We start from the raw sequence: 23,501 nt of genomic DNA on the forward strand, positions 1-23,501 counted from the left end.
CTTCTGATGAAACCTTCATTCAGGGTCACCTCTGAAAAGTCACTAAGGAGGAGCCAATGTTTTCATTACAAATGTTAACCAACATACCTTAACTCCCCGGTTGATTGTCAGTTTGCGGGGCTGTATGTGTTGGCAACTAGTATTCTGAATTGGTAATTACAAGAACAAGGCGGCAACAAAGAAGCCTTCTTTACAATCAGAAGCCAGCGTTTTGCATTTAGGATGACGCTGGCCAATTAAAAAGATGGGCGGTGCTTCAACTCCGCCTCCGAGAGCTTCGGAATCTGTATTGATTCCAAGAAGCTCTCGAATGCCGAGAGCAGCGCATGCACTGCTTTCGACAGCCGAGACCTAAAAAGCAGCTACAAGCCAGCCAGATAGTAAGGAATCCGTTGGATTGGCCTGAAATCGACAGGAGGCCAAAATAAATTTGATTGTTGCCCTTCTTAGTAATAATGTGTATTAGCTATACCTTCCTAAAGCACATTCATATGAAATTGCTTAATAATCGTCATCCCTCTGCTGTGACAAAAGAGACTGCCACGTTCCATGAGGTCTTGCACCTTTTATTCTGGTCCTGTTGAGGTAGACTGTTGCCAGTTGATGCATAGCAGATTGCTCACTAAATGTTAGAATGGGCTCAGAAAGTATTATATCTTTGGTATTATAAAATATTTAAAAAAGAAAAAAGGAAAACTCAGACATGTTTTTTTCATCTCTGTTTCCCGGACATGGACCAGCACTCCCAGGCGCCATAAGAACTGCACCAGCTCCTTATTATTCTCAAAGGAGCTGAAACCTAATCACTTCAGAGGACACTAATAGCACTGCTCACAGATTAATATTCTACCTCTTTGGAAGTGACTGTGAATTCTTGTGTACATGTTTCCTTGTGTTGCATCCCAATGTTGGCACTGGCCATAATGCTGACCATGTAGCAAATGTATAACTTTTCTATTACGTTGTCACTATATGTTTTTTAAGGATCTATTTTCACCTTCTTGAATATTGTATTAACAGAACGGAAAATGTATTAGGCAAATCTGATTTTACATCACCTAGATGTGCAACATCATTAATAATGAATCGATGTGTGGCTGTACAAAAACGTGCTTGCCTGATGCCGTGTCCTGTTGTCTTGAAGGGGGAGCGCTGGCTCATGCCTTCCTTCCACGCCGAGGAGAAGCGCACTTTGATAACGACGAGCGCTGGGCCCTCAACGGCAAGGGCCGGAACCTCTTTATTGTGATGGTTCATGAAATTGGACACACACTGGGTCTGGAGCACTCGCCTGTGAAGAGTGCCCTGATGTCCCCATACTACAAGAAACTGGGAAATAACTTTGTGCTGAGCTTTGATGACATCATAGCCATACAGAACCTGTACGGTGAGTTTCTACAGCGCAAGTCTTTTTTTTTTTTTAACATATCATGTACTTTAAAAATATAGACATTCAAGTACAGTCTTTTGATTTTCTCTCATCATATACCATATACATCCCCATGCATTTGTATCAATCTGGTTTCTCCTATCTGCATTAGAGGGGAGTCCTATATAGGGCATTATTAACTTGAAATAGTGCATTGGTTAAGTTCAACCCCCAACTATTCCCCCTCCCGCTCTCCTATCCCTCCCTAACCCTCTCCTGGTCAGTCGAACTGTCACTATGTCAGTGATGGCAGGGAGTCACTATAGAAGCGTCTGCTCCGGAGTACCATGTACTGGTCAGATTCACGACCTCTCTGTTCCTCGAGCCGTACAGGCGCGAATGGACCCACACTCTTCATTTTACAGTGACGTGGTGTCTGGTGTGGGGGCCAGGTCCAGTGCAATCAGCGTGGCCTCCCAATCTAGGGAGATGTGTTGCTTCCTCAGCCCATACAAAGTCTTTAATGTGTTAAGTGTGGGGGGTGCTGCATCGTATTCTGTCTTGGGTCTGTGGGTCCCATTGCGTGTTGGGTTGGAGCAGAGCACGTGGGTGGTGTATGGCATCACCCAGTCACAAGAGGCCCTGTTTTCCTACATCGGATTTCAAGCTGCTTGAAATTCCGGCCAGTGAAATCATGTGTTCAGACAAAGGCCATCCCTGGACTTTGTCCAGCCCTCTCCTACGGCGCCGTGAGTGCCTACAGTGTCCACCCTGCCAGCCCCCAGCTTCTGCTGCCCACTTCCTGCCTCCCACCCCGCACAGGCCCTTCGTTCTGCCGATTTTTCTTCAGAATAAAGGCACCACCTACAGAGGTCAACCCAGTCCGCTAATCATTACCCATTCTAGGGACCAGAACTACAAATAACCTGATTTAGGTGTTGGAATACCGAGCAGAATAATTATTTCCGGCCACACGGTATCCCTGTGGTGTGGGGTGCGTCCCACTCGTCATCGGGGACTGCGTCATTGTGCAAAAGTTAATGGTTTGTGCACACTATTCAGAAAGTTATTTAATGCTAAAGCTAATTAATTGTCATGCCAAAATGTGAATACACTAATTTGATTTGGCTGCATGTATCTAGACTTCTATAATTAGCATCAGTTGGGTTCAGACTTTTTATTAAATCAGCTTCACTTCTTAAATGTTCACTGTCTAGGAGAAACGAAAAACACATGTTGCCTAGCAATAAATCTTCATATAACCCAATGCAAAGCACTATCCTCGCTGTTTAATTAATGATGCTTTTAGACTATAAAAAGTTGAAATGAAAGTTTTCCTTTGAGTCTGTCTGTCACCCATGATCAAGTGTCCAACTACAGTGATATAGAGGCTGCATTTGACCCTTGCTCCAGGGTCATTTTTGGTATTTCGATGGACAAAGCGAGAGACTTAAGGGAAAGTTTAATTTTGGGCAGTTACCTGTATGGTTGGTGTATATGTGGAGAAGCAAGTACGTTTCCTTCTCAAGTGCCTCCTGAATCAGGATCTAATTTCTGGTATTTCCAAAGTATTCTCACCTCCTCCATGGAAACCTTCTCTTGCATTTTGCAAGAATTGTATATTTTGAAGAAGTCTGAGCGGACAGCTTCCTTCATCTCATTTGCCTGAATTTTCTTCTACAATGGAGACAAGCGTGTGAATATCGAAACACCCAATTTTAGATTTTGCTCAAAGCACCCAGGCCTGAAAAGAAAGTCACTGTTCATGATCTGTGCTCGAGCTTTCCCGACGTAACCAGTGTCAGAAACAACGGTTATTAAATGGTTTAATTCAGGTATTTTTCTAACTGGGTATTTATGAATACTGTCCCAGAAGAGTTTATCTGAAAAAATATCAATACTCTGTAACAATTAGGACAAGATAATTTATGGCATACATTGCACATTTCTGCCAGCCAGAGAGAATTCAAGCTTGAGTGCTGCACACTGGCGATGCGTAACCCTGTCTAGCTTTGAATAATGCGCTAGTACATACATTTGAATTATTGTTTGGGGGGGTGACTGCCTACTTCAGGGAATAATCACAACTCTCCAAGACACTAACGTAACTTGAGCTCAACCTTCTTGGAGCTATGGCACAGAGCAGACGGATTTAGTTTAGGGCAACAAGTAAATGTAAAATTATGCATTACCGAAACCTAACAAAGTGACAATTCAAACAATAAAAATCCCAAACGGAATTTTAAACATAAAGTCAAATTTAATACATAAAATGCCACCAAAATGACAAAAATCAAACAAGGGGACACAAAGATTTGAAGTTTTAAAGTTGTAAGTAAAAAAATAAAACGCACCAGGAAGCACAGATCAGCAAAGACAATCAGTGGTCCCTATGGACCGGGACATAGGAGCAATTTGAGGCCGACTGTGATGTATTGCGTGTTGGAAACACCATCCAGGTTTCTCCTGTAAATCAGGAGATTTATGGTGTATAGTGATACATAGGAGAGATAATGTTTTATCTCGATTGCTCTTTTCCTATCTCGTTGAGCAGACCGAACTCTCGAGGATTACAATATTACTGCCATTTACTGTGAGTTATGTTTTAACAGAAAACCATGTGTTTCCATTAAATTGCTCTGTGGTGTCTGGCATTTTCTGCATTGGTTTTACTACATTTTTAGAGTTTGGTTGATGCATAATGCTCTGTTTTTGAAACATTGACCTTGGAAAATAGCTTTTAGGGAGAGACTTCAAAATAGGTATTCAGGCGAAACAATAAAGGGCACCATTGTGTGTTAGTATATGGTGTTTCTTCCAAGTTGCAGTGTGCCAGGCAGATCGCACGGTACCATGGCACTTGTACTTGTCCTTTGGTACCAAAAAGACGAGAGAAGAATAAGCTCCCTCGACCAATCAGTTGGCCTTAAATTTTAATTTTCAGTACCTCAGAACTCCTGTATAAACTTCCTAGATATACCTATTTTTTACCCCCTTCATGACAACCTCCAGCACCTCTTTAAATGCCAATTTCTTGAAACCAGATGACTAGATTTACACAAAAAACATATGTTCCCAGTAAAGTTCTGGCTTTTTTCCAATTTTGCTGTAATTCTGTTCAGCCATTTTGTCTGCATCAATAACAGAATTTTCCCATGGAAGTTAACATGGGAAATTAACTTTTTGGGACCCCTGCTTTTACTTGGCTCCCATTGTACAGATCACCCAGAAACTTTCCAGGTAAGAGAGGAGATAGATTAACTTTTGTTTCCCAAACGTTTTGTGCAGATTTGTCAAACGCAACAAAGTTATTAGGTTAGAAAAACATGAAACACTCTTCCAATGGAAATTTTCAAATAGGTATAACCACATGGAGGTGTCCGCTACTGTGTAATATGCTCCACAACTATCTACAAGCTGCTTAGACACAGAGGCCAGGAATCTGAGAGATTTTATTTTAATCTTAATTCATTTATTAAGTTTTACATGACATGCAGAAGACGACTTGTTTTGGCTGAAAACACAACCTTGCTCATGTTGGTTGCTATTAATTTGCAATCATAAATAAAAATGTTGCCTTGTCATTATGTGACCCAAAATGTCCAATATACCCATTCACATCCAATGCTGAAAGGTGGCAGCTGTTTTGTGGTAGCAACTATATTATTTGTAATACTGAGTTATGGCTTCTCTTGGTGAAGAGCTAACATAGCCTATTTTGGCAGATATGAATCACATCCATTATATGTGACACACAATTTATCAAATGTAAATGATCTGAGAGAGAGACTTCTAGCTACAAATTCCTTACTTTCGAATTTTACGAGGTGTCGGACTGAATCTGGAAGATTTTACTTGAGCAGTTCCACTACGCACACCTGGGTGGCGCCTATACAGGTACTGCGATGTCCAATCTGGCGCCGACAACATGTGTAGCCGATCAACGCTACCTAACAGCGTGCAAGGTGTATTGCTCACTAAAAATCTGCTGGAAGCAGTCTAACAATGGGGGAAATTCGTAGGTAAGGAATATGTGGCTAAATATAGTCTGTACCAGGTAAGATGTTACCAAAGGTATGCAACTTGTTCTTAATCGTAATAGCTACTCCATTACATAAATTTCACAAATTCAAATTATATTCTTATTTTCAAAAACATCATTCTGCTGTTATATAAATTAGTAGTAAATGTAGGCTCCATTCAAATATGTCATAAAAATATCTATTGTCAATCATTTATTTGAAACTTTATTTGATCTTTTTTGTTAGGATCATAAAAGTACATAAAAAGTAAATAAAAACAGGCCTATAAAACCTCAATCAATCAGTTATTTTCATAAGAGCCCCCCCCTTGGTCAGGTTTACAGTGGATATACGTATAAAACACACTTGAAAACCTAAATTGAGTTAAAAATTACTAAGTATTTAAAAAAAAAAGAATAAAAACAGTAAAGAATAAAAAATCCTCATAATTCATTAATGAACCGCATATTTCCTTTTACGCATGCATGCCCATAAAAAAGATGATACTGCATAACAGACAAACGGGTTCAGTAGTGATTTAAAAAAATATAATGCAATTCGGCATTCACGAAAGATGTCTCTTTAAAATCGGTAAAATTAATTTTTCTTTCCTGAGCATACATGCTATAGAAAAGTACTAAGTGCAAATCGTTTTGTGGTGAGTTAAGATCACAAGGGCACAAGGCTAAATCAGAGTGCCTAAATCTTCTGCCCAGATACCCCAGCATCAACTGAATCAGATTTAGGCGAAAACGCAGAAGAATAAACTTGTGCTGTGAGAGTGGGAGCTCTGCTAAGTAAGAAACCTTGCCCTCAACTAATGGGGGTGTTCGTTGGTACATCCAGACCATCTCCACACCGTGATTCTTCTCTCTGCGGTCGTGTTGAGCCCTCAACTTAAAAAACTCATCTTAGGGAAATTCTGGCATGTCATTGGTTGCTTGAAAACATACGACAGACCTAAGGCACTAAATTCCTGCTCAACATAGTTTAACCATCCACTCCTGTTGCGGTTCTCCATTTTAAGTATGTCTATAATAATCCTTTGGTTAAGAGGGACAGTGCCCCTATGCCAAATCGACAGCCACAACATGCGTGGAGCCAAGCGAATTGTGTTGGTAATATGGGAAAGGCCTAATTCTATATGAGAGATATAATTTGAATACGATTGTGGAAGGGAGGTTAGAGATTTGAAAAATGTGTTTTCAATTGTCTGCAGTGGTTCAATGGAGGTAGTGCCCCATACGCCTGCCCCATATGCTGTGGCTGATACTGTCTTGGCATGATAGATCTTTTTTATAGGGCCAAGAGGTCCAGCACCCAACCTCCTTGTAAATGTTTTTAGTGCCGCTAAGGTCCTATCCATAACCATGGCCCTTGCTTCCACCAACTGTGTCCAAGATTGGTTCTTTTCGAAGAGGACTCCCAAATATGAAAAATAATTAACCACCTTGATTTTTATTGATTCCATATGGAAGTGTGTATTTTTTCCTTTTTTCCCTGTCCCTGCAATTAGTATAAAAAACTTTACTTGCTTGACTTTTGGGTCCAGCGTACTCCTGAAAGCCGCATACGCTGTTATCAGATGCTGGAAACCCACGCCAGTTCTAGAAAGCAGTACGGTATCATCGGCATATGCCAAGATAGGGAGACGCTGAAAGTCAAATTTAGGAACATCCAAGGATCCACCTGCCAGCGCATCCTCCACACCATTTGTGTAGATAGAGAATAGAAATGGTGCGAGGACGCAGCCTTGCCTTACCCCTCTTAAGATCTTAAAGGGGCGGGAGCACTCCCCATTTCTCCCATACCGAAAGGATGCAGGGACGTCAGAATACAGTTGGCGAATGAAGTCAATTAAGGGCTGGAACATTCCCATCTTTGCCATAATGTTCCGGAGCTTAGGGTGGGAAACGCGGTCAAACACTGCAGTTAAATCCATAAAAACTAAATATAGTTTCCCACCCTTAGCACTCACATATTTATCCATGATGAGAGAGAGATTCAGGCACTGGTCAACAGTGCCCTTCCCCTGTTGGAATCCATACTGGGTCTGCATTAAAAGGTTCCTGTCTCGCGCCCAGGATTCGAGCCTATACAGAAGGAGACGACCCATCAGTTTGGCAGTTGTGTCAATAAGGGAGATGGGTCTGTAGTTTTTAGGATTACCCTTATCTCCCTTTTTATAAATTGGGACAATTAAACTCTTATTCCACGATGGGGGGGCCCAATAGCGCTATCTTATTAAATAAATTTGTCAACAGAGGGACCCCAAGATTTTGATCCGCCTGAAAAAAGTCTATTGGGGCCCGGCGCTTTCCCCGTGCTACAGGCCTCCTGACCGCACTTTACCTCTAAAAGAGAGAACACTATATGTCCTTGGGATTTAGGGCCTATTTAGTTAGGAGGACTGGGGAGAGAAGTGAGGGGAAAAATGCTTGAGTAGTGTGCCACCCAATCGTCTTCACCTATATACGAGTCTAAAACAGGGTCTCCTTGGGTCTTACAATAAGGAGGATTAATTATATCCCAAAACTCTTTGCTATTTCCCAATACTGAGGCTCCCTCTAAGCTGCCCCAGATTTCCTCCCTCATTACCTTCTCCCTAGACTTCCTAGGTTGTGTCCTTAGTGCTCTTACCAGGGCCTTTCTGGATTTTGAGCAGGGGGAATCTAACCAGCCATTGGCCTTTTTGGGTCTAACAGCCTTATACCGTGTATCTATTGTCAAGTATCTTTATCAACAAAACATCATGCAGTACCAAACATTATTTAAATACCCAAACTTGTATAGTTGGGTTTCTGTTGTCAAACAAAATGACATCATTATCCAACATTTCACAAAAATGTCTCTTCCTTCATTATTTGATTAATCCAATCCATAGCTCTGAAAATAAAAAAAACCGAGAACAAAAAGACACAAGGAAAAGGTGTACATCCTGGTCATGACAAAAAAAGACAGTTACTTCAGCAACCTAAAAAAAAGAACATAATTGAAATAATCATACAGCTCATTCTCCTAAAAATATATGAAGTTCCTCATCCTCATTTAATCTCTTGGGCTCCTTAGAATCCAGTTCTACACTATATCTTGAATCAAGACACCTCAATATGCATTCCCATTACCCCCATGTTCACTGAACAGCAACATTTCGATGGCAGAATATTTCAGTTAATCTAATTTTCCCATGTGTTTATCTACAAGATCTTTGGGTACAAATATGACATGTATGTTTCGGTAATCACTCTCTAATATTGTCGAATTTGTTTGTGTACAGGTAATTTAGTGCTACCTATATACATTTTTGGCAATGGAAATTTGTAAACATATACTGCATTACAAGTTTTGCACGTCAGAATTTTATTAATATGTATTTCTCTACCTGTAAAGGAGTTCATGTAGTATACAGGGGAAGTTTATTCCAAATCTGTCCTTTAGGAGCCAAAAATCCCAATGGCCACTATTAGAAATGGGGGTCTGTAGTTGGCAATGGTTTACACTGTTGTCCAAATAGGAACCCTTCTTCCTAGTCAGGGTAAGGGGGATACACTTCTAAAATAACCCCTGCTCACCTTGGCAGCTTGGCATGAGCAGACAGGCTTATCCCAGAGGCAGTGTGTAAAGCATTTGTGCATGCATACAGTAACACACTGAAAACACTACAAATGAACACCCCACCAGTTTAGACAAATAAGCAAAACTTTATCTAAACCAACAAGACCAAAAACGACATAAATCCAACATACAATACTTGTAAAAATAGTTGCTATGCTAAATAACCTTTAAATTGCCGGAATAATGTGTAAACACAGTTTCTCCGACTCGGTAGCTCCGTTTGGGGCTATTGCAATACTAAACACAACAGAGTCTAACAATTCCAGCCAGCCGCGTTGGTATGGGTTAGCTAAAGCGTCGACAGACTCTGAGACAGTACCTTTCTTGTTGCGGCCGACATGATGGTACGAGCCGGTCAGGCGCAACCGCCGCGGTTGCGATGTGAGATGGAAGTGTTGCAGCGTGCTGTGTCCTCATGGCTCTGTGTAGGCAGCGGCTTGTTGACTGAGTCGGTGAGACCAAGGCTCACGTTGCAAGGGGAGACGGTGCTCGATGCGGTGCTGGCAGGTCATGATGCGGCGATGGAGCCGGTTGATGTTCGAGTCGGGCAGTGATGGAGTCGGTGACATCTGTGCAGCATCTAGCAAAGCGGTGCGGAGTGCAGTGCCCACAGGACACGGTGCAAGCAGCAGCTCGTTGACGGAGTCGGTGAGACCAGGGTTGCATTGCAAAGCGAGGCGGTGCTCTCTGTGGTGCCTTTAGGACACAGAGCCTGCGACGGACCTGGTGACGGAGTCAGCTGCTCTTTTCTTCTATGGCGATTGGAGCCAGCGGAACCAGAGACTGTGCCCAGAAGGATGGTGAGGTCTTTGCTGATCCTGAGTACTCTTGAACAGGGGGCAAACTCCAATTCAAGCCCTTGGAGATACTTTCTCAAGCACGATGCACACACAGTTCCTCTCCTTGGCAGAAACAGACACTGCAGGCCAACCCCAGACAGCACACAGCAAAGGGGCAGTACTCCTCCTCCAGTTTCTCCATCTCTTCTCCTTAGGAGAGGTTCTGTTTGAAGTCCCAAAAGTGATCTAAAGTTCTGGACTCAGGGCCCGAATATCTATACAGCAAAATCCTTTCTCTGGTGGAAGAGAAGCCCTGTGCTCAGTCAAAACCAGTTCTGTCCTCTCTGGTGCAGCTTCCTGGCAGGGGGTGGAGACAGCATTGTGGCAGGCAGACCAGGCCCATTCAGGTGAAATGAAATCTCCTCCCCCCTACTCTAAATGCAACCCATGTCTATTGAGCCCAGCCCTGACTCATTCAGACCCTCTGGAGCCACTGCACATCCCCAGCCCCTGTCACTCCAAAGCCAGACAGTCAATACACATCCTAGCAGAAGCACACTGGATGGCTAAGCAAGAAAATACCTACTTTCCAAAACTGGTATTTTCAAACACAGAATGCAAAAATCGCCCTCACTAAAAGATGCATTTTAATATTCTAAGTTCAGGCATACTAAACTTTATTTTCCTACCTTGTTCCCAGGGTCTAGTTATGTTTATAAGATGTTATAAGCAAACTCCCCATTCTATCCTATGGGAACAGGTAGCCTTGCAATTGTGAAAAACAAAATTGGCAGTATTTCATTATTGAGTCATGCCACACACACCAGGGCATGTCCTACCTTTCACATACACTGCACCCTGCCTATAGAGGTACCTTGGGCCTACCTTGGGGGTGACTGACATGTAAGAAAAGGGAAGGATTGGGCCTGGCAAGTGGATGCACTTGCCAAGTTGACATGGCAGTACTAGACTGCGCACAGAAACTGCAGTGGTAGATCTGAGTTACATTTACAGGCTGCTTATGTGGGTGGCACAATCAGTGCTGCAGGCTCACTAACAGCATTTGATTTACAGGCCTAGGGCACATACAGTGCACTGTACTAGGGACTGACTAGTAAATCAAATATGCCAATCATTGAATCACTAACCCAGAACAACAATTTACAAAGGGGGTACTTGCACTTTGGCACTGAACAGCAGTATCAAAGTGCCCAAAGCATCTAGACAAGCAAAAACGAAGTCCAACACACAGCAAAAACACAGGAGGCAAAGGTAAAAATTCAGGGGAAACCCAAACCAATGGTGCCCGGTCTAATACGTGTCCTCTCCAGCTGAAATGTGGGAAGAACTACCCACCCTGTTGGGAGTTCTCTTCACTAAGGTGGGAAAGATCTGGACAGACCATCAGCATTGGGGTGTTCTGTACCAGGGTGGTGTTCCACCGTGAAGTCCATCCCCTGCAGGGAAATGGACCACCTCAAGAAATTTGTATTCTCACCCCTCATCTGCATCGACTATCTGTGGGGCCTGTGGTTTTCTGAACCCGGACGTGAGCCCCAAACAATTAGGGCCTCTGCTTCTTCAGTGCCTCGACCACAGCAAAAACCTCACGCTCATCGCACTCCACCTCTGTTTCCATGGAAATAACCTCCGACTAATGAAGGCTGTAGGTTGATCTAGGCCCTCCTCATTTAGCTGTGAGAGCACAGCCCCCACACCATGCTCTGAAGCATCTGTCTGCACCACAAATTCTTGTGAGAAGTTGGGTGCCTTGAGCAAGGGTGCCCTGCACATGGCAGATTTCAAGGCATCAGAAGCTCTTTTTCAGGCATCAGTCCAGTTCACTTTCCTGGGCTGATTCCTGGAAGTCTGCTCTGTCAAGGGGGCAACAGTGGAGCCATAGGCCTTGACAAATCTCCTGTAATACCCAGTGAGTCCTAGGAAGGCTCTCACCTCTGTCGGGGTCTTGGGGGTGGGGGGTCCCAATCGTGTGTGGTATAAATCTTCTACTGTTGGGGCGTCACCTGGCCTCTCCCTACCTGGTTTCCCAAGTACACCTCTGAACCCTGCCCGATCTGGCACTTGCTTGCATTGATCGTGAGGCCTGCCCTCTGCAGTGCCTTCAACACTTCCCAGAGGTGTTGCAGATGTTCCTCCCAAGAGGCACTAAACACTGCAATGCCATCCAGGTAGGCAGCACTGAAATCCTGCAGTCCAGCCAACACCTGGTTGATCAACCTCTGAAAAGTGCCAGGGGTATTCTTCAACCCAAAGGGCATCACCTGAAATTGGTAGTGGCCCTTCAGGGTTGAAAATGCTGACCTCTCCTTGGCCCCATCAGTCAAGGCAATCTGCCAGTACCCAGATGTTAAGTCAAACGCATTGAGGTACCTGGCAACTCCCAACTGATCTATGAGCTCATCAGATCTGGGGATGGGGTGTGCATCAGTCCTGGTGACTGAATTGAGCCCTCAGTAGTCCACACAGAACTGGAGTACTGGTGTGGCACCTGGTGCGGCAGCATTTGGGACCAAGATCACTGGGCTGGCCCAAGGGCTTTTTGAGGGCTCAATCACCCCTAGTGCTAATATCTTGGAGAGCTCCTCCTTGATGCAATCTTTGATCGTGTCACTCTGTAAATGTTGTGCTTCACAAGAGGACTGTTCCCAGTATGCACATCATGGACACACCACTGAGTGACACCAGGGGTCAGGGAGAACAGAGCAGCAAACTGTCCCAACAGTTGGCGGCAGTCACTCTGCTGTTCAGGAGTCTGGGCGTGGAGAGGGTTACACCATCCACAGACCCATCATGTTCCTTAGCTGACAGGTGGTCAGGAAGTGGCTCAGTCTTCTCTTCAATTCCAGCTTCTGTCGCCAGGAGCATGCCCACTTTGGACCTCTCCAAGTGGGGCTTAAGGCAGTTCACATGCAGGACCCGCAAAGGGTTCCTCGGAGACTGCAATGCCACCAGATAGGTGACTTTACTCCTATGCTCCACCACCTCAAAAGGCCCTGTCCACTTATCTTGGAGCGCACAAGGCTCCACTGGGGCCATGACCCACACCTTCTGACCAGGCTAAAACTCGATCAGAGTGTCATTCTGATCATACTACTTTCGGGAGGACCGGGAACAACACCGTAGTCTGAACACGGGACACTTTCCCTGAGACAAATGAACAGGAGTGCCCCCTCCACCTCCCCCCATGTGGCAAGTAGTTGTTTCAACTAGGGCTTGACAGTTGGAAGCCAAGTAGGAAGCGGAGTGCGGCCCTCGCCACACCCGCACAGTGGTACTTTCTTGCTACCTGTTGGTAAGAACGGAGCCCCAATTCTAAACTTAGGTCCTGATGAATGCCCTGGACCCGTTCGGGCCAACTAGGCAGAAACATGTCGACCTTTCACAAGACGGTTAGGGGACACTAAATACCCCACTCACCGTCCTTTTGTTTTTAGCATCATATAGTTATTGGCCACATTAAAAACTTCTCTGGTAACTATAATGATTTTTAACTTCACGTTTCACCTCACGGGCCCCCACTCTTTAGCTTAGAAGTGCATCCCTGTCTCCAGGTGTATGCCCGCCCTCCATCAAACGAAGGTTTTGGAGGGCGAGGACTGGCCGATGATGAAGCATGACACCAGGTGGTGTGTGAGATCAGTCCGTCACTTTTTTTGAGATGCCCTATCTCACAATAGGTCTTTAACTGTAGTAGGGTCACACTTCATTAGGAGCAGCTTTCTGTGGTAATCATTCTGATCATACCACCATTTCGTCTCTTCCTAGCTGGCTTCTAGTTGTGCCTGAGCAAGTTACCTAAAGCGCTTAGTCTGGTTCCTGAAGGCCAGCATGCAGCTATATACATCCTGGGGAGGTTTACTGGGAGCTTTCCCTCAGCCTTCTTTGACCAGACACAGGGGTCCTCTTGCAGGATGCCCATACAGGAGTTCAAATGGACTGAATCCTAAGACCTTCTCCAGTATCTCTCTGTAAGAAAACAAAAGGCATGACAAGAGGACGTCCCACTTACGCCTCAGGGGTTCACCAAGATCGATAATAATGCCCTTCAAGGTCTGGTTGAATCTCTCAACCAGCCCATTATCTTGCGGGTGGTAAGGAGTGGTGAACTTGTAGGTAACACCGCACTCCTGCCACAGGGACTTTATATACTTAGATATGAAGTTGGTACCACGGTCAGACACCACCTCTCTGGGAAACCCCACACGGGAGAAAATCCCCATCAACACACGACTCAACACGGGGGCCATCACAGTCCGAAGATGGATGGCTTCCGGGTACCAAGTGGCATGAAGACCAGGATGAACCTGTTGCCCATGGCTGACTTGGGATCCAGAGGCCCCACAATGTCAATACCCACCCTCCCAAAGGGGGTACTGACTACAGGGAAATGTTGGAGAGGAACTTTGCACTTTCTCCCACTCTTACTACTTGTCTGGCAAGACCTACAATGCGTGTCAGAGTGCTTGCAAATTTGGGGCCAGTAAAATTGGGTGACAAGCCTGTCAACGGTATTGTGCCTTTGGCAGGGCATTTGGGGCAAGACATCATGAGCCAGACCCAGTAGGAAGGTTCTGAAGTGCTAGGGTACCACCAACACACAGGCTGACCCAGGTTCAGCAACCTTAGGCTCACTATACAGGAGCCCATTCTCCCAGTAACTCCAATGTGATCGACTGATCACCTGCTGCCTGGTTTGCAGCCTGCTGCCGCAAACCAAAAAGAGAAGGGCATTTCTGCTGCTCCCGGCACAATTCCTCCCTGGAGGGGCCCCCTTCCTGCTGCTAATGGGTCAGCTGAGGCAGGTCCCCCAGTTCGGCCACCTGCTCCTATGTAGGTTCGAGGGTATCCCCCTCAAGGTTTGCCGCCTCCTGGACCGTGGGAACTTTGGGGCGGTTTCCCACATCCCCTGTCTCTTCTGTCTCTGGCTGGCACCTGGGTCACTGTTTCAGGCTTCAGGTCCTCTTGATTGCCCTTACTAACTGCCATTGACTGAGTGGTCACTCACACCCACTCAGGCAGACCCAACATCTCCAAATGAGATTTCTGCTCCACTTTCTCCCAAGGGGAACTCTGAATCGTTGCCTAGCCGACAGTCAACAGGCATGGCTGGCCTCATTGCTACTCTCAAGGTAACCAAGACCCCCCCCCCCCACACAAAGGGAACCTGTGCCACTTTGCAGAGGCACTCAGAGTTGTCAGCTGCAACTACTGGGTAGAATGTGTTGGGTACATCCTGCTGCTCAGACACCAGCCGACAACTGACAACTGTACAGAAAACAACACCAAATGCACCACTTAAACAATGTAAATTCAATAAATTCCGAGTTCTTAAGTTGTTTTTCGTTTTCTCAAAAGGATTCTTCTTTATTTTACAATAAGTTTTGCAATTAAAAAACAATTTTCCAAAACAGCCAAAACAGCCGACGCGTTTCGTCCACCTCTGGACTTCTTCAGGGCAAGGAAAAATAATGAAGGATAAATGATGTCTTCACGTCCTAGTTATCTTGTTTCGGTTCCCTCACAGTTTCAGGTATCCAAAGTATCGCAGTTAGAAGTGCATGTTTTTTATGTCTAGTAGACAGCTAAAAATCAGAGTGGCGAGGTATAAAATTGAAGGACCCGAATCAGGCTTTGACAAGAGTATAGGTGATCTGTATCGAAACTTCATTCAAATTGTAGGGCAGCTATAATGTAGTTGAGATACCCGAGTCCGTATCCCGGAGGAAAGGTCAAAATCCACCTGTCCCATCGAGCAGCCGCATGGGACAGGTGGATTTTGACCTTTCCTCCGGGATACGAAACAAGATAACTAGGACGTGAAGACATCATTTATCCTTCATTATTTTTCCTTGCCCTGAAGAAGTCCAGAGGTGGACGAAACGCGTCGGCTGTTTTGGCTGTTTTGGAAAATTGTTTTTTAATTGCAAAACTTATTGTAAAATAAAGAACAATCCTTTTGAGAAAACGAAAAACAACTTAAGAACTCGGAATTTATTGAATTTACATTGTTTAAGTGGTGCATTTGGTGTTGTTTTCTGTACATGTATTTTCCAGTCACTGGAACGACATTGTGCTGGCGGGTGTCAACCAAATTTGCACACTTTGGGTGAATGGACTATATCACCAACATTTATATTGAGTTATTTTAAATCCGGTGCTGCTCTAGAGGGCTACCGCTAGCATTGTGGTTTGGTTGTTTTGACAACTGACAACTGACAGCTGTCACACTGGCTCCAGTGTCTCTCAGAGCTTCCACACTATGGCCATTGATGGTCACCCACTGCCTGTATTTTTTAGTGTTATCAGGCAGATGAGCTCTTGGGACCATCTCACTGTCTCCTAAAGAGACCAGGGTCATCTCTGCGGACTCCCCACCCCTCCTGGGAATCCAACTCCTCCCCCAAGGCTACACTAGCCAACTCATGGGGCAGAGCACATGTGGGTGCGGTGGTGGCCTTCTTGGGACACTTACGATCCCCTATGAAGTGCCCCACCTGACCACAAGCAAAACATGTCCTGGGGCACTTCTGGGCAGGCTTACCTGCTGGGACCCATGGCTTCTTTTCAGTGGGAGGCTAGGAACATTTCCTTTGGTTCTCTTGGGAATTACTTTGGGGCCCTTTCTGGAACTCCTTCTCTTTACCCTTGTCCCCCCCACTCTTCTGCTGGGGACCCTGCCCACCTTTGGTGGGGTCTCCCAGACGACCTTTTTGAACCCTGGTACTGACCCAGCGGTCCGCCTCCACAGCAAGCTTCCTTGGGTCAGTCAGCCTACTGTCGATCAAGTGCTGGCATAGCTCTGGAAAACAATTATGTGACAAGTGCTAACATGCAACCAAATCATAGAGCCCCTGAAAATCATTCACCTGACTAACCTTCACCCATCCATGCAGCGCTCTGCAAAAACAGGACACATAGTCCACCCAAGTGCTTGACTCCAGCTTCTTACAAGCCCTCAATTTTTGCCTGTACAACTCTGGGGTCCAACCATATCTCCATATTAAGGCCTCCTTCATGGGGGTATAAGACATCTGATATTCAGTGGGCAAAGCTAACAACTTCTTCCTTCCTTCAGAGACAAAGTGGCTCCACAACCTCGCTCCCCATTCTCTCTCAGGGACTCAGTAGGACCTCACTGCTACCTCATAGGCCTTAAACCACTGCCTAATGTCCTCACTCTTCACAAAGTGCTTAATAACCTCCTTGGGGATATATACCTTCCTTCTACAGGCACTGATGGTACGCTGCCACCAGCGAGATTGGACTCTATACTTATTACTTTCAGATGCAATTCCCTCGAACCCCTTTAATGCTCTAAAAGCATCTTCTTTTCCTCCATGCCCAACCTCTGCTTTTCTAACTCCAGTTTCTTAATCTCCATGTCACTCTCCTTCCCAAACCTGAGCTTAACAAGCTCCCTCTCATGCACCCTATTTCTTTCCCTGTCCTCCAACTCCTGTGGAGACAGACCTCTTGAAGAAACACTGCTGCCATCCCTTGAAGGTACCCTCCCCCCTTGCCAGATTCAACAGCCCCTCCTGCTGGCCAACCAAATTCTCTGCCTCCAACAGAGGCTCCTCATACTGCCCACTGGCATTTCTGGATTCCAATCAGGCCCTCAGCGCCTTTTGATAGTCATCCTTTCTGGTGAGGCCTTTCACAGAGATTTTAGATTTCTTGCAGATGGCTTTAAGCTGGGACACAGTGTAGGTTTCCACCCTATCTTCTTCAAATTCAATATCAATAGATGCAATGGATGTTGGCTTGGTCATGATGAAAAGATTGGCAGTTCTTAAGCTTAAGTTGCAAAAACTCCCAAAAGAAAAGTTCGCCAATAGTATGGGGTTGCATAATGGTCTGCACCATGCTAGTAGTGTACACCAATCACTGTATGTAAGGCACAGATGCAAATCTAGTTATTGCTGCAATTCTCTAATCGCACCTCTCACTAGCAACACCCTGAATAACCCCTTTGATAACGCTGTTAAACCTTCCCACTGTACCATTTTCACTGGTATTATAAAGAGCACTGGTCTTATGCTTCACGCCTACCCTCTCAAAATACGTTTTAGCCGCATTGGAAACAAACTGCACTCCATTATCGCTCAAAAGCATTCCCGGGATCCCTTCCGACTAAAATGTCTTGCCCAAAAACTCTAACCCTGTGTCTGTATCTGCTCTCTCCACTATGTCCATGTGGTCGTGTCCCTCAACCCGGTCCTCCCTTCCTCCTTCCTAGGTAGTCTAGACAATTGACGACTGGTTGTTCTTACTTATTTATTAAGGTAAGGTTTGTTAATGTCACAAAACTGTACACAGTTCTGATTTTAATAAGGGTCCATATACAAAAATCCAAAGATTCTCCTGGCTGGTTTAGGTCCTCTTCCGGCCTCCCTCTACTTCCGGTCTTGTTCCCAGGCTCGGGGTAGGACCCAAAAAGGAATTAAACCAAAGAAAAAGAACTCCGGGTACTGTTTAACTGAGAATGCCAAAAGGGAGGGGAGAGTGCGCCACCACCAGAGCTCTGTCCTTTGTGAAGGTGCCTAGTGTGGGGGTTTTTGTGCTCCCTCCCTGGTGCCTTTCAAGCATGCCCACAGCCCTTGTACAACCACAGCGCATGCCCCGGGCACTTGCCTGCTTCCACGACCCTTCGGGGCTGTGGTGATGGAAGACCCTGCTCCTGAGTCTTCGTGGGAGGCAGTGTTCTTGTGCGCGGTGCTCCTTGAGCGGTCTCGGCGTCCTCCGTCGTCCTGTGTCCTCACGCTCCCGAGTCTGCTCCAACCGTATTCCTCCATTATCTGCTGCTCCTGGTGCTCTCTCCCCACTTCATAGGGGTCCGTCGTCATCCCGTTCTCTCCTCCGGTCCGCGGCTTCAGATCCTCCGACCCCGCACTTGCCTTGCCTTCGTTCTTTTCAGCTGGGCCAGTACTCGGCCGCTGTGCGTCCGCTAGACGTCTCCCTTACTTCCGGTCTGGCGGATCGCGGCGGCCATGTTGGAAGTATCAGGTTTGTCCGGTGGTGCGGGACCACCACAGTCCACCACAGGCCCTTTGGTGAAAAGACCTATTAATACAATCACATACTGCTATGACTCCCCAACTGGACCCAACAATTCCACTGAAACACCTTCCCAAGGCTGTTTGGGAATGAACCCTTCACTCATGGGTAGTCTTAAAGTACTCAAAATTGTATCTGATGAGGAACAAATTCTACACTTCGGGATAACCCTTCCCACTGCTTTGTCTACTCCTGACCACCAAAACAATTCCTTTACAACTGATTTGGTCCTTACCATACCAAAGTGACCCTTTTGACAAAGATCCAAAAACATGTCCTGCACCCCATATGGAGGAATAATCTTATACCCTCTCAAAACGAATTCCCTGTCCACAGACCACTTTGACCTAATCTCCCAAAATGGTCTACACTCTTTAGGCAAATCTTCTTTTTTCGACCAGCTGTCTGACATATACTAAAAAATCAATTGTAAAATGTTCTCCTCCTTCGGTTTTTCCTCCCAATCATCCTATTTGATAGCTGGTGACCCTGAATCATGAACTAAAGTATTCTGGACAAACCAGATTGCCATTTCCTGGAACATGTACCATGCTGTAAATGCAATCCTTTATCCTCTTCAACAACCTCGCAAGTCCTGGCCGATGCTGTAACAGTCCCCTCTATAATTAAGGGTTTGTGATCCCACCGAATGGTAATTGGTTTACCCCATACAAAAGCATGAACATGTTCCAGTACCCATGTGCAAGCCAGGGCCTCCTTTTCTATTATGGGATATCTCTCTTCAGCTGGAGACAAGAACCCGGATGCATAAAGAATGATACTCTAATTTCCCTCAGCACCCCTCTGTGTCAGCACTGCCCGTAGGTCAGTATTACTGGCATCAGTCCTTAAATAACTCTTTAATTTGGGGTCAAAACTACTCAAGGTAGGCACTTTTTCCAGGTAACCCTTCATATAACAGAACTCCTCTTCACACAACAAATCCCAAGTAAATTTCACATGCTTCTTATGCAACTGCCTAATGTTAAACACCCTTTCTGCAATATTGGGGATACATTTTGCACAATACTTGGCCATACCCAGTAATGACTGATCCAGTGCGAGACCGGGGAAAAGGGGCAAATAAACGACTATCCTCCCTGCGTCACAGACCCGACGTCACACTAGCTCATTCACACATGCAGTCATTGGTGGGGCCCATAACACCAACACTCACACGTCTCCATTCACAAGTCTGCACACAAGCGGGATGAATAACTAAGCGCTGGACATGTAGGGGGGGTACCTTATTACCTATAGGGAAGAAAAGTTATTTTACAGAATATACATCAGCATTCACCACCTATAGATTCCTAATCCTAAACATCAAGGCACTCCACTACTTGGTCGACGGACCAATTAGTTGGATTGGTTGATGGTGATTTAAAACCAGCTAAAACACATTTAAGACTCAGAATCCTTTACTCTTTTCATTGAAAAACCACAAACTCGTAATTTCCGTTAATGATATTTGTTTATCTAAATATTATTTGCAATTAATATCAAAATTTATGGTCAATCAAAGTTTAGAATTTTATTCAATTAATACAAATCGCAGGACAGTTATATTTACCTATTCTTGCTATCTGGATTTTTCTCTAATTCATTTGGCTTCTGCATAACCAAATTTAGCCGTTAAATTGTCCAAATAAAGCAGGCCAAAGCTCAAAGTCTGAACGTTCCTTGCTCAGCACATTACATTCCCAAAGATCTCCAAAGGACCATAAATCGTGCAAGCATCTGTCATCGTCTGAGGGGTCGATAGAGGTTTGCAGTCATTGAAACCACGGAATGCCTAGAACTCCCATCCCTATTCTACTACTCTTTTTATAATAAATTTCAGGATAACATGAAACATTTTTAGGCTAAGAAAGAAGGTGATTGTCTGGTTGGGGAACGTCCGATTTTTATTCTATGAGGTTCTCATGGATTTTGCTGGTTCATTTCCTCTGTCAGTGTTGCCCTTATGCAACATTGTTGAAGATTTGCTTTTATGTCCCAATTGTTCATTTAGACCAGATTTTACTGACTGAAGTTTGGCAGTCTTCCATGTTCCTATCCTTGACCAGGAACACTGTGACTTGGGGTCGGCGGAAAGATCACGGAGCCATCCGAATCTGTGCAGTAGGCATCGCTCTCACGAGACGATGGCCACTTCTAAACTCCATTTCTGACGCCATATTTTGGTAGGCCCAAATGTCAACTTAAGCGAAACAAACACAAAAGAATAATTAATAGAAAGAAATGAAGATTCTAATGTTAAACCCTCTCTAATCCCTTTATGTATTAGTATTTTCCTAGCCTTTAGCGACATTTAAAGCGATAATACTCACCTTTAGGATCCAAACAGGAACGCAAACATCACATAAGCAACATAAATCATGCGATATCCTATTACCACATGTACTACTATTAATATGCGTACATATTTTAGTTATTAGAGTTATTTTGCCATGCACATAGCAATATCCCACGTGTAATTGGTGTATGTTAATGGTTGGTTTAGTTTAACACAGCAAACCGTTAGTAAAATTATAATAAGTAGGTTATATAATTAGTATTTTCATGCAAAATAGAGGAGGTATACAAAATGTTGCTTTACCTGCTCCATCAATCCCCCCTTTGGTGATTTTTAACATCGCCACACTACCTTAAATTTTTATAACATTTGTAAATAGAAATTAATTCAGTTCTCTCAATATTTTGTTAGATCACATGACTTTCACCTGTCTCTTCTTCTCTTGTCTTTTTATACATATTCTCTTTCCATTCTTCTAATTCTACCTCTTCAAATTCTCTTTCTTTTCTTTCTTTCTCTCTTTTCTTTACAGTTTCTCTTTTTATGTTATTTCGTATTTTCTTTCTTTTGCTACATAAGCATCCTAATCTCAGAATTAATACTAGAATAATCACACATGTTACTGGAAATAAAATCTTACCAATAAAGGTACTACCTAGTTTTAGTAAAAAGTCTTTAATAGTAGAAAACCTTTTTCCAGTCTTTTCCCAAATACCTTCAACCTCCAGTGGAACAATCTCCTCATGCAAATCAGTTCTATTCTCTATGTACGTCTTTAAATGTTGACTTTCGTCAGGAATATAAGTACAACAATGTTGAACCTTCAGCATTCCACAGACTCCACCCTCTTTTGCCAAAATTATATCAAGGGCAAGTCGATTTTGCATCACCATGGCTCGCATGGCAACCATTTCGGTATTTACCCAAAAAAATCCTCCAGCAGTGCTTGTTGACAAGCGATCCACTACTGTTGATAATTTTCTAATTTTATGTGCATTCAGAGATATTCCAACTGCTGGTATCAATGCTCCAAAAATGTCTCCTATAATTTCTGACCAAGATTCTCTTCTTCTACGTGTTAGTTGTCTACCTATCTCATGTGCACCATCTTTTTCTCTTCCCACATGAAATATCTTTGGGAAAACCAGGCCTAGATAACATGTGCCATACCAATGGTCGGGTAATCAATAATAAGCTTTGTTCCCGCAGATAAAATATAATCCAGGAAATACCGGATCATTTCCTCCTTTAAATCCCCATCCACCCATGATTCTATAAGTATCATGGCAATCACTTGTACCTACAAAATAGTTATCATATGCAGTTTGATTTCTTCTAATACACAACTTCCCTTTCTGAGGCCAATCTAGAGCCATTGTTGGACTAGCTTCTCCTTTCAAATGTTTTTCTCTTTCAACATCCCAAACTGTCTTTTCTTCTTTTCCCTCCGGTACTTTCTTTTGCATTTTTAATCTCCTTTCTTCTACCATATCTAAGAAAGTTTTCTCCTCTCTTTTCAGACTACAAGTTAGATTATTTCTAAATATTGACTCTAATGTTAATTCTTTAGTTTCTAAGAAAAATTCACCTAACACTTTAGCAGGTTTTACTTTATTCAGTTTATTGACTACAGGTACTTGTGAAAATATGTTATCTACATCTGAAAAATAATATTCTAGTCTCCCTATTTCGTAAAACAAACTTGCTAATATGCTACAGGTTATTCCATATGTTACTGGGAGGTGATGGTACGTCACTCCCTCAGACACTGATGCAGGCAACTGCATGTAGACATAACAGTCCCTCACATCCATTGTCTTCACATATTCATACAATAATTTTGAGAAAACATTGTTAGAAAAGTCAGTTATGGACCTATCTTTATGTAAATAATTTTTCTCTATTTTAGCCGGATAAATCTTCTGAATCTTTTCTACATTAGTCTTATTTTCACTATGACCTTCTATTGTTTCTAATGTAACCTTAAATGAGACCATTAAAGCTAACGCACTCCACAGAAGCATTAGTAATCCTGTACAACAACAACACATTGTGCACCATCTTCTAAGGAACACACATGTAGATTTTCTACTTTCTGTGTTTGCCATTTCGAAAAATGATCAATGTCTTTTGACTTGGCCTCTTCTACTTCACAACTAGTTTTGTCTAACCCAAGGCTCTAAGCACCTAATTGGTTCTTTTCGGTTTATGTCTTTTTCTGTGAATTTCAAGTTTCTCCTTTTAGAGCACTTTTGTTTCTTCAGTTTGGCATTTGATCGTCTTTCACTTTTCTTTCACAATCTTGATTCACAATTTCCTGAACATCCATCTCTTCCCCG

At 43.9% G+C, this 23,501-nt stretch overlaps 1 protein-coding gene across 3 annotated transcripts in view; it reads left to right on the forward strand.

Annotated features, from left to right (window-relative positions):
* Positions 1-23,501, forward strand: part of MMP28 (matrix metallopeptidase 28) — a 496,737-nt gene that overhangs the window by 263,127 nt on the left and 210,109 nt on the right. For all 3 annotated transcript variants that reach the window (XR_014980049.1, XM_085649625.1, XM_085649626.1), the window contains exon 5: positions 1,145-1,387. Coding sequence is in view for 2 of the 3 variants with exons in the window: in XM_085649625.1 (XP_085505751.1) it covers positions 1,145-1,387 (243 nt within the window). In the remaining variant the exon portion in view is untranslated. The remainder of the gene's footprint in view (positions 1-1,144; positions 1,388-23,501) is intronic.

This window comes from Triturus cristatus, chromosome 3_2, assembly GCF_964204655.1.
Source record: "Triturus cristatus chromosome 3_2, aTriCri1.1, whole genome shotgun sequence".
Lineage (NCBI taxonomy): Eukaryota > Metazoa > Chordata > Amphibia > Caudata > Salamandridae > Triturus > Triturus cristatus.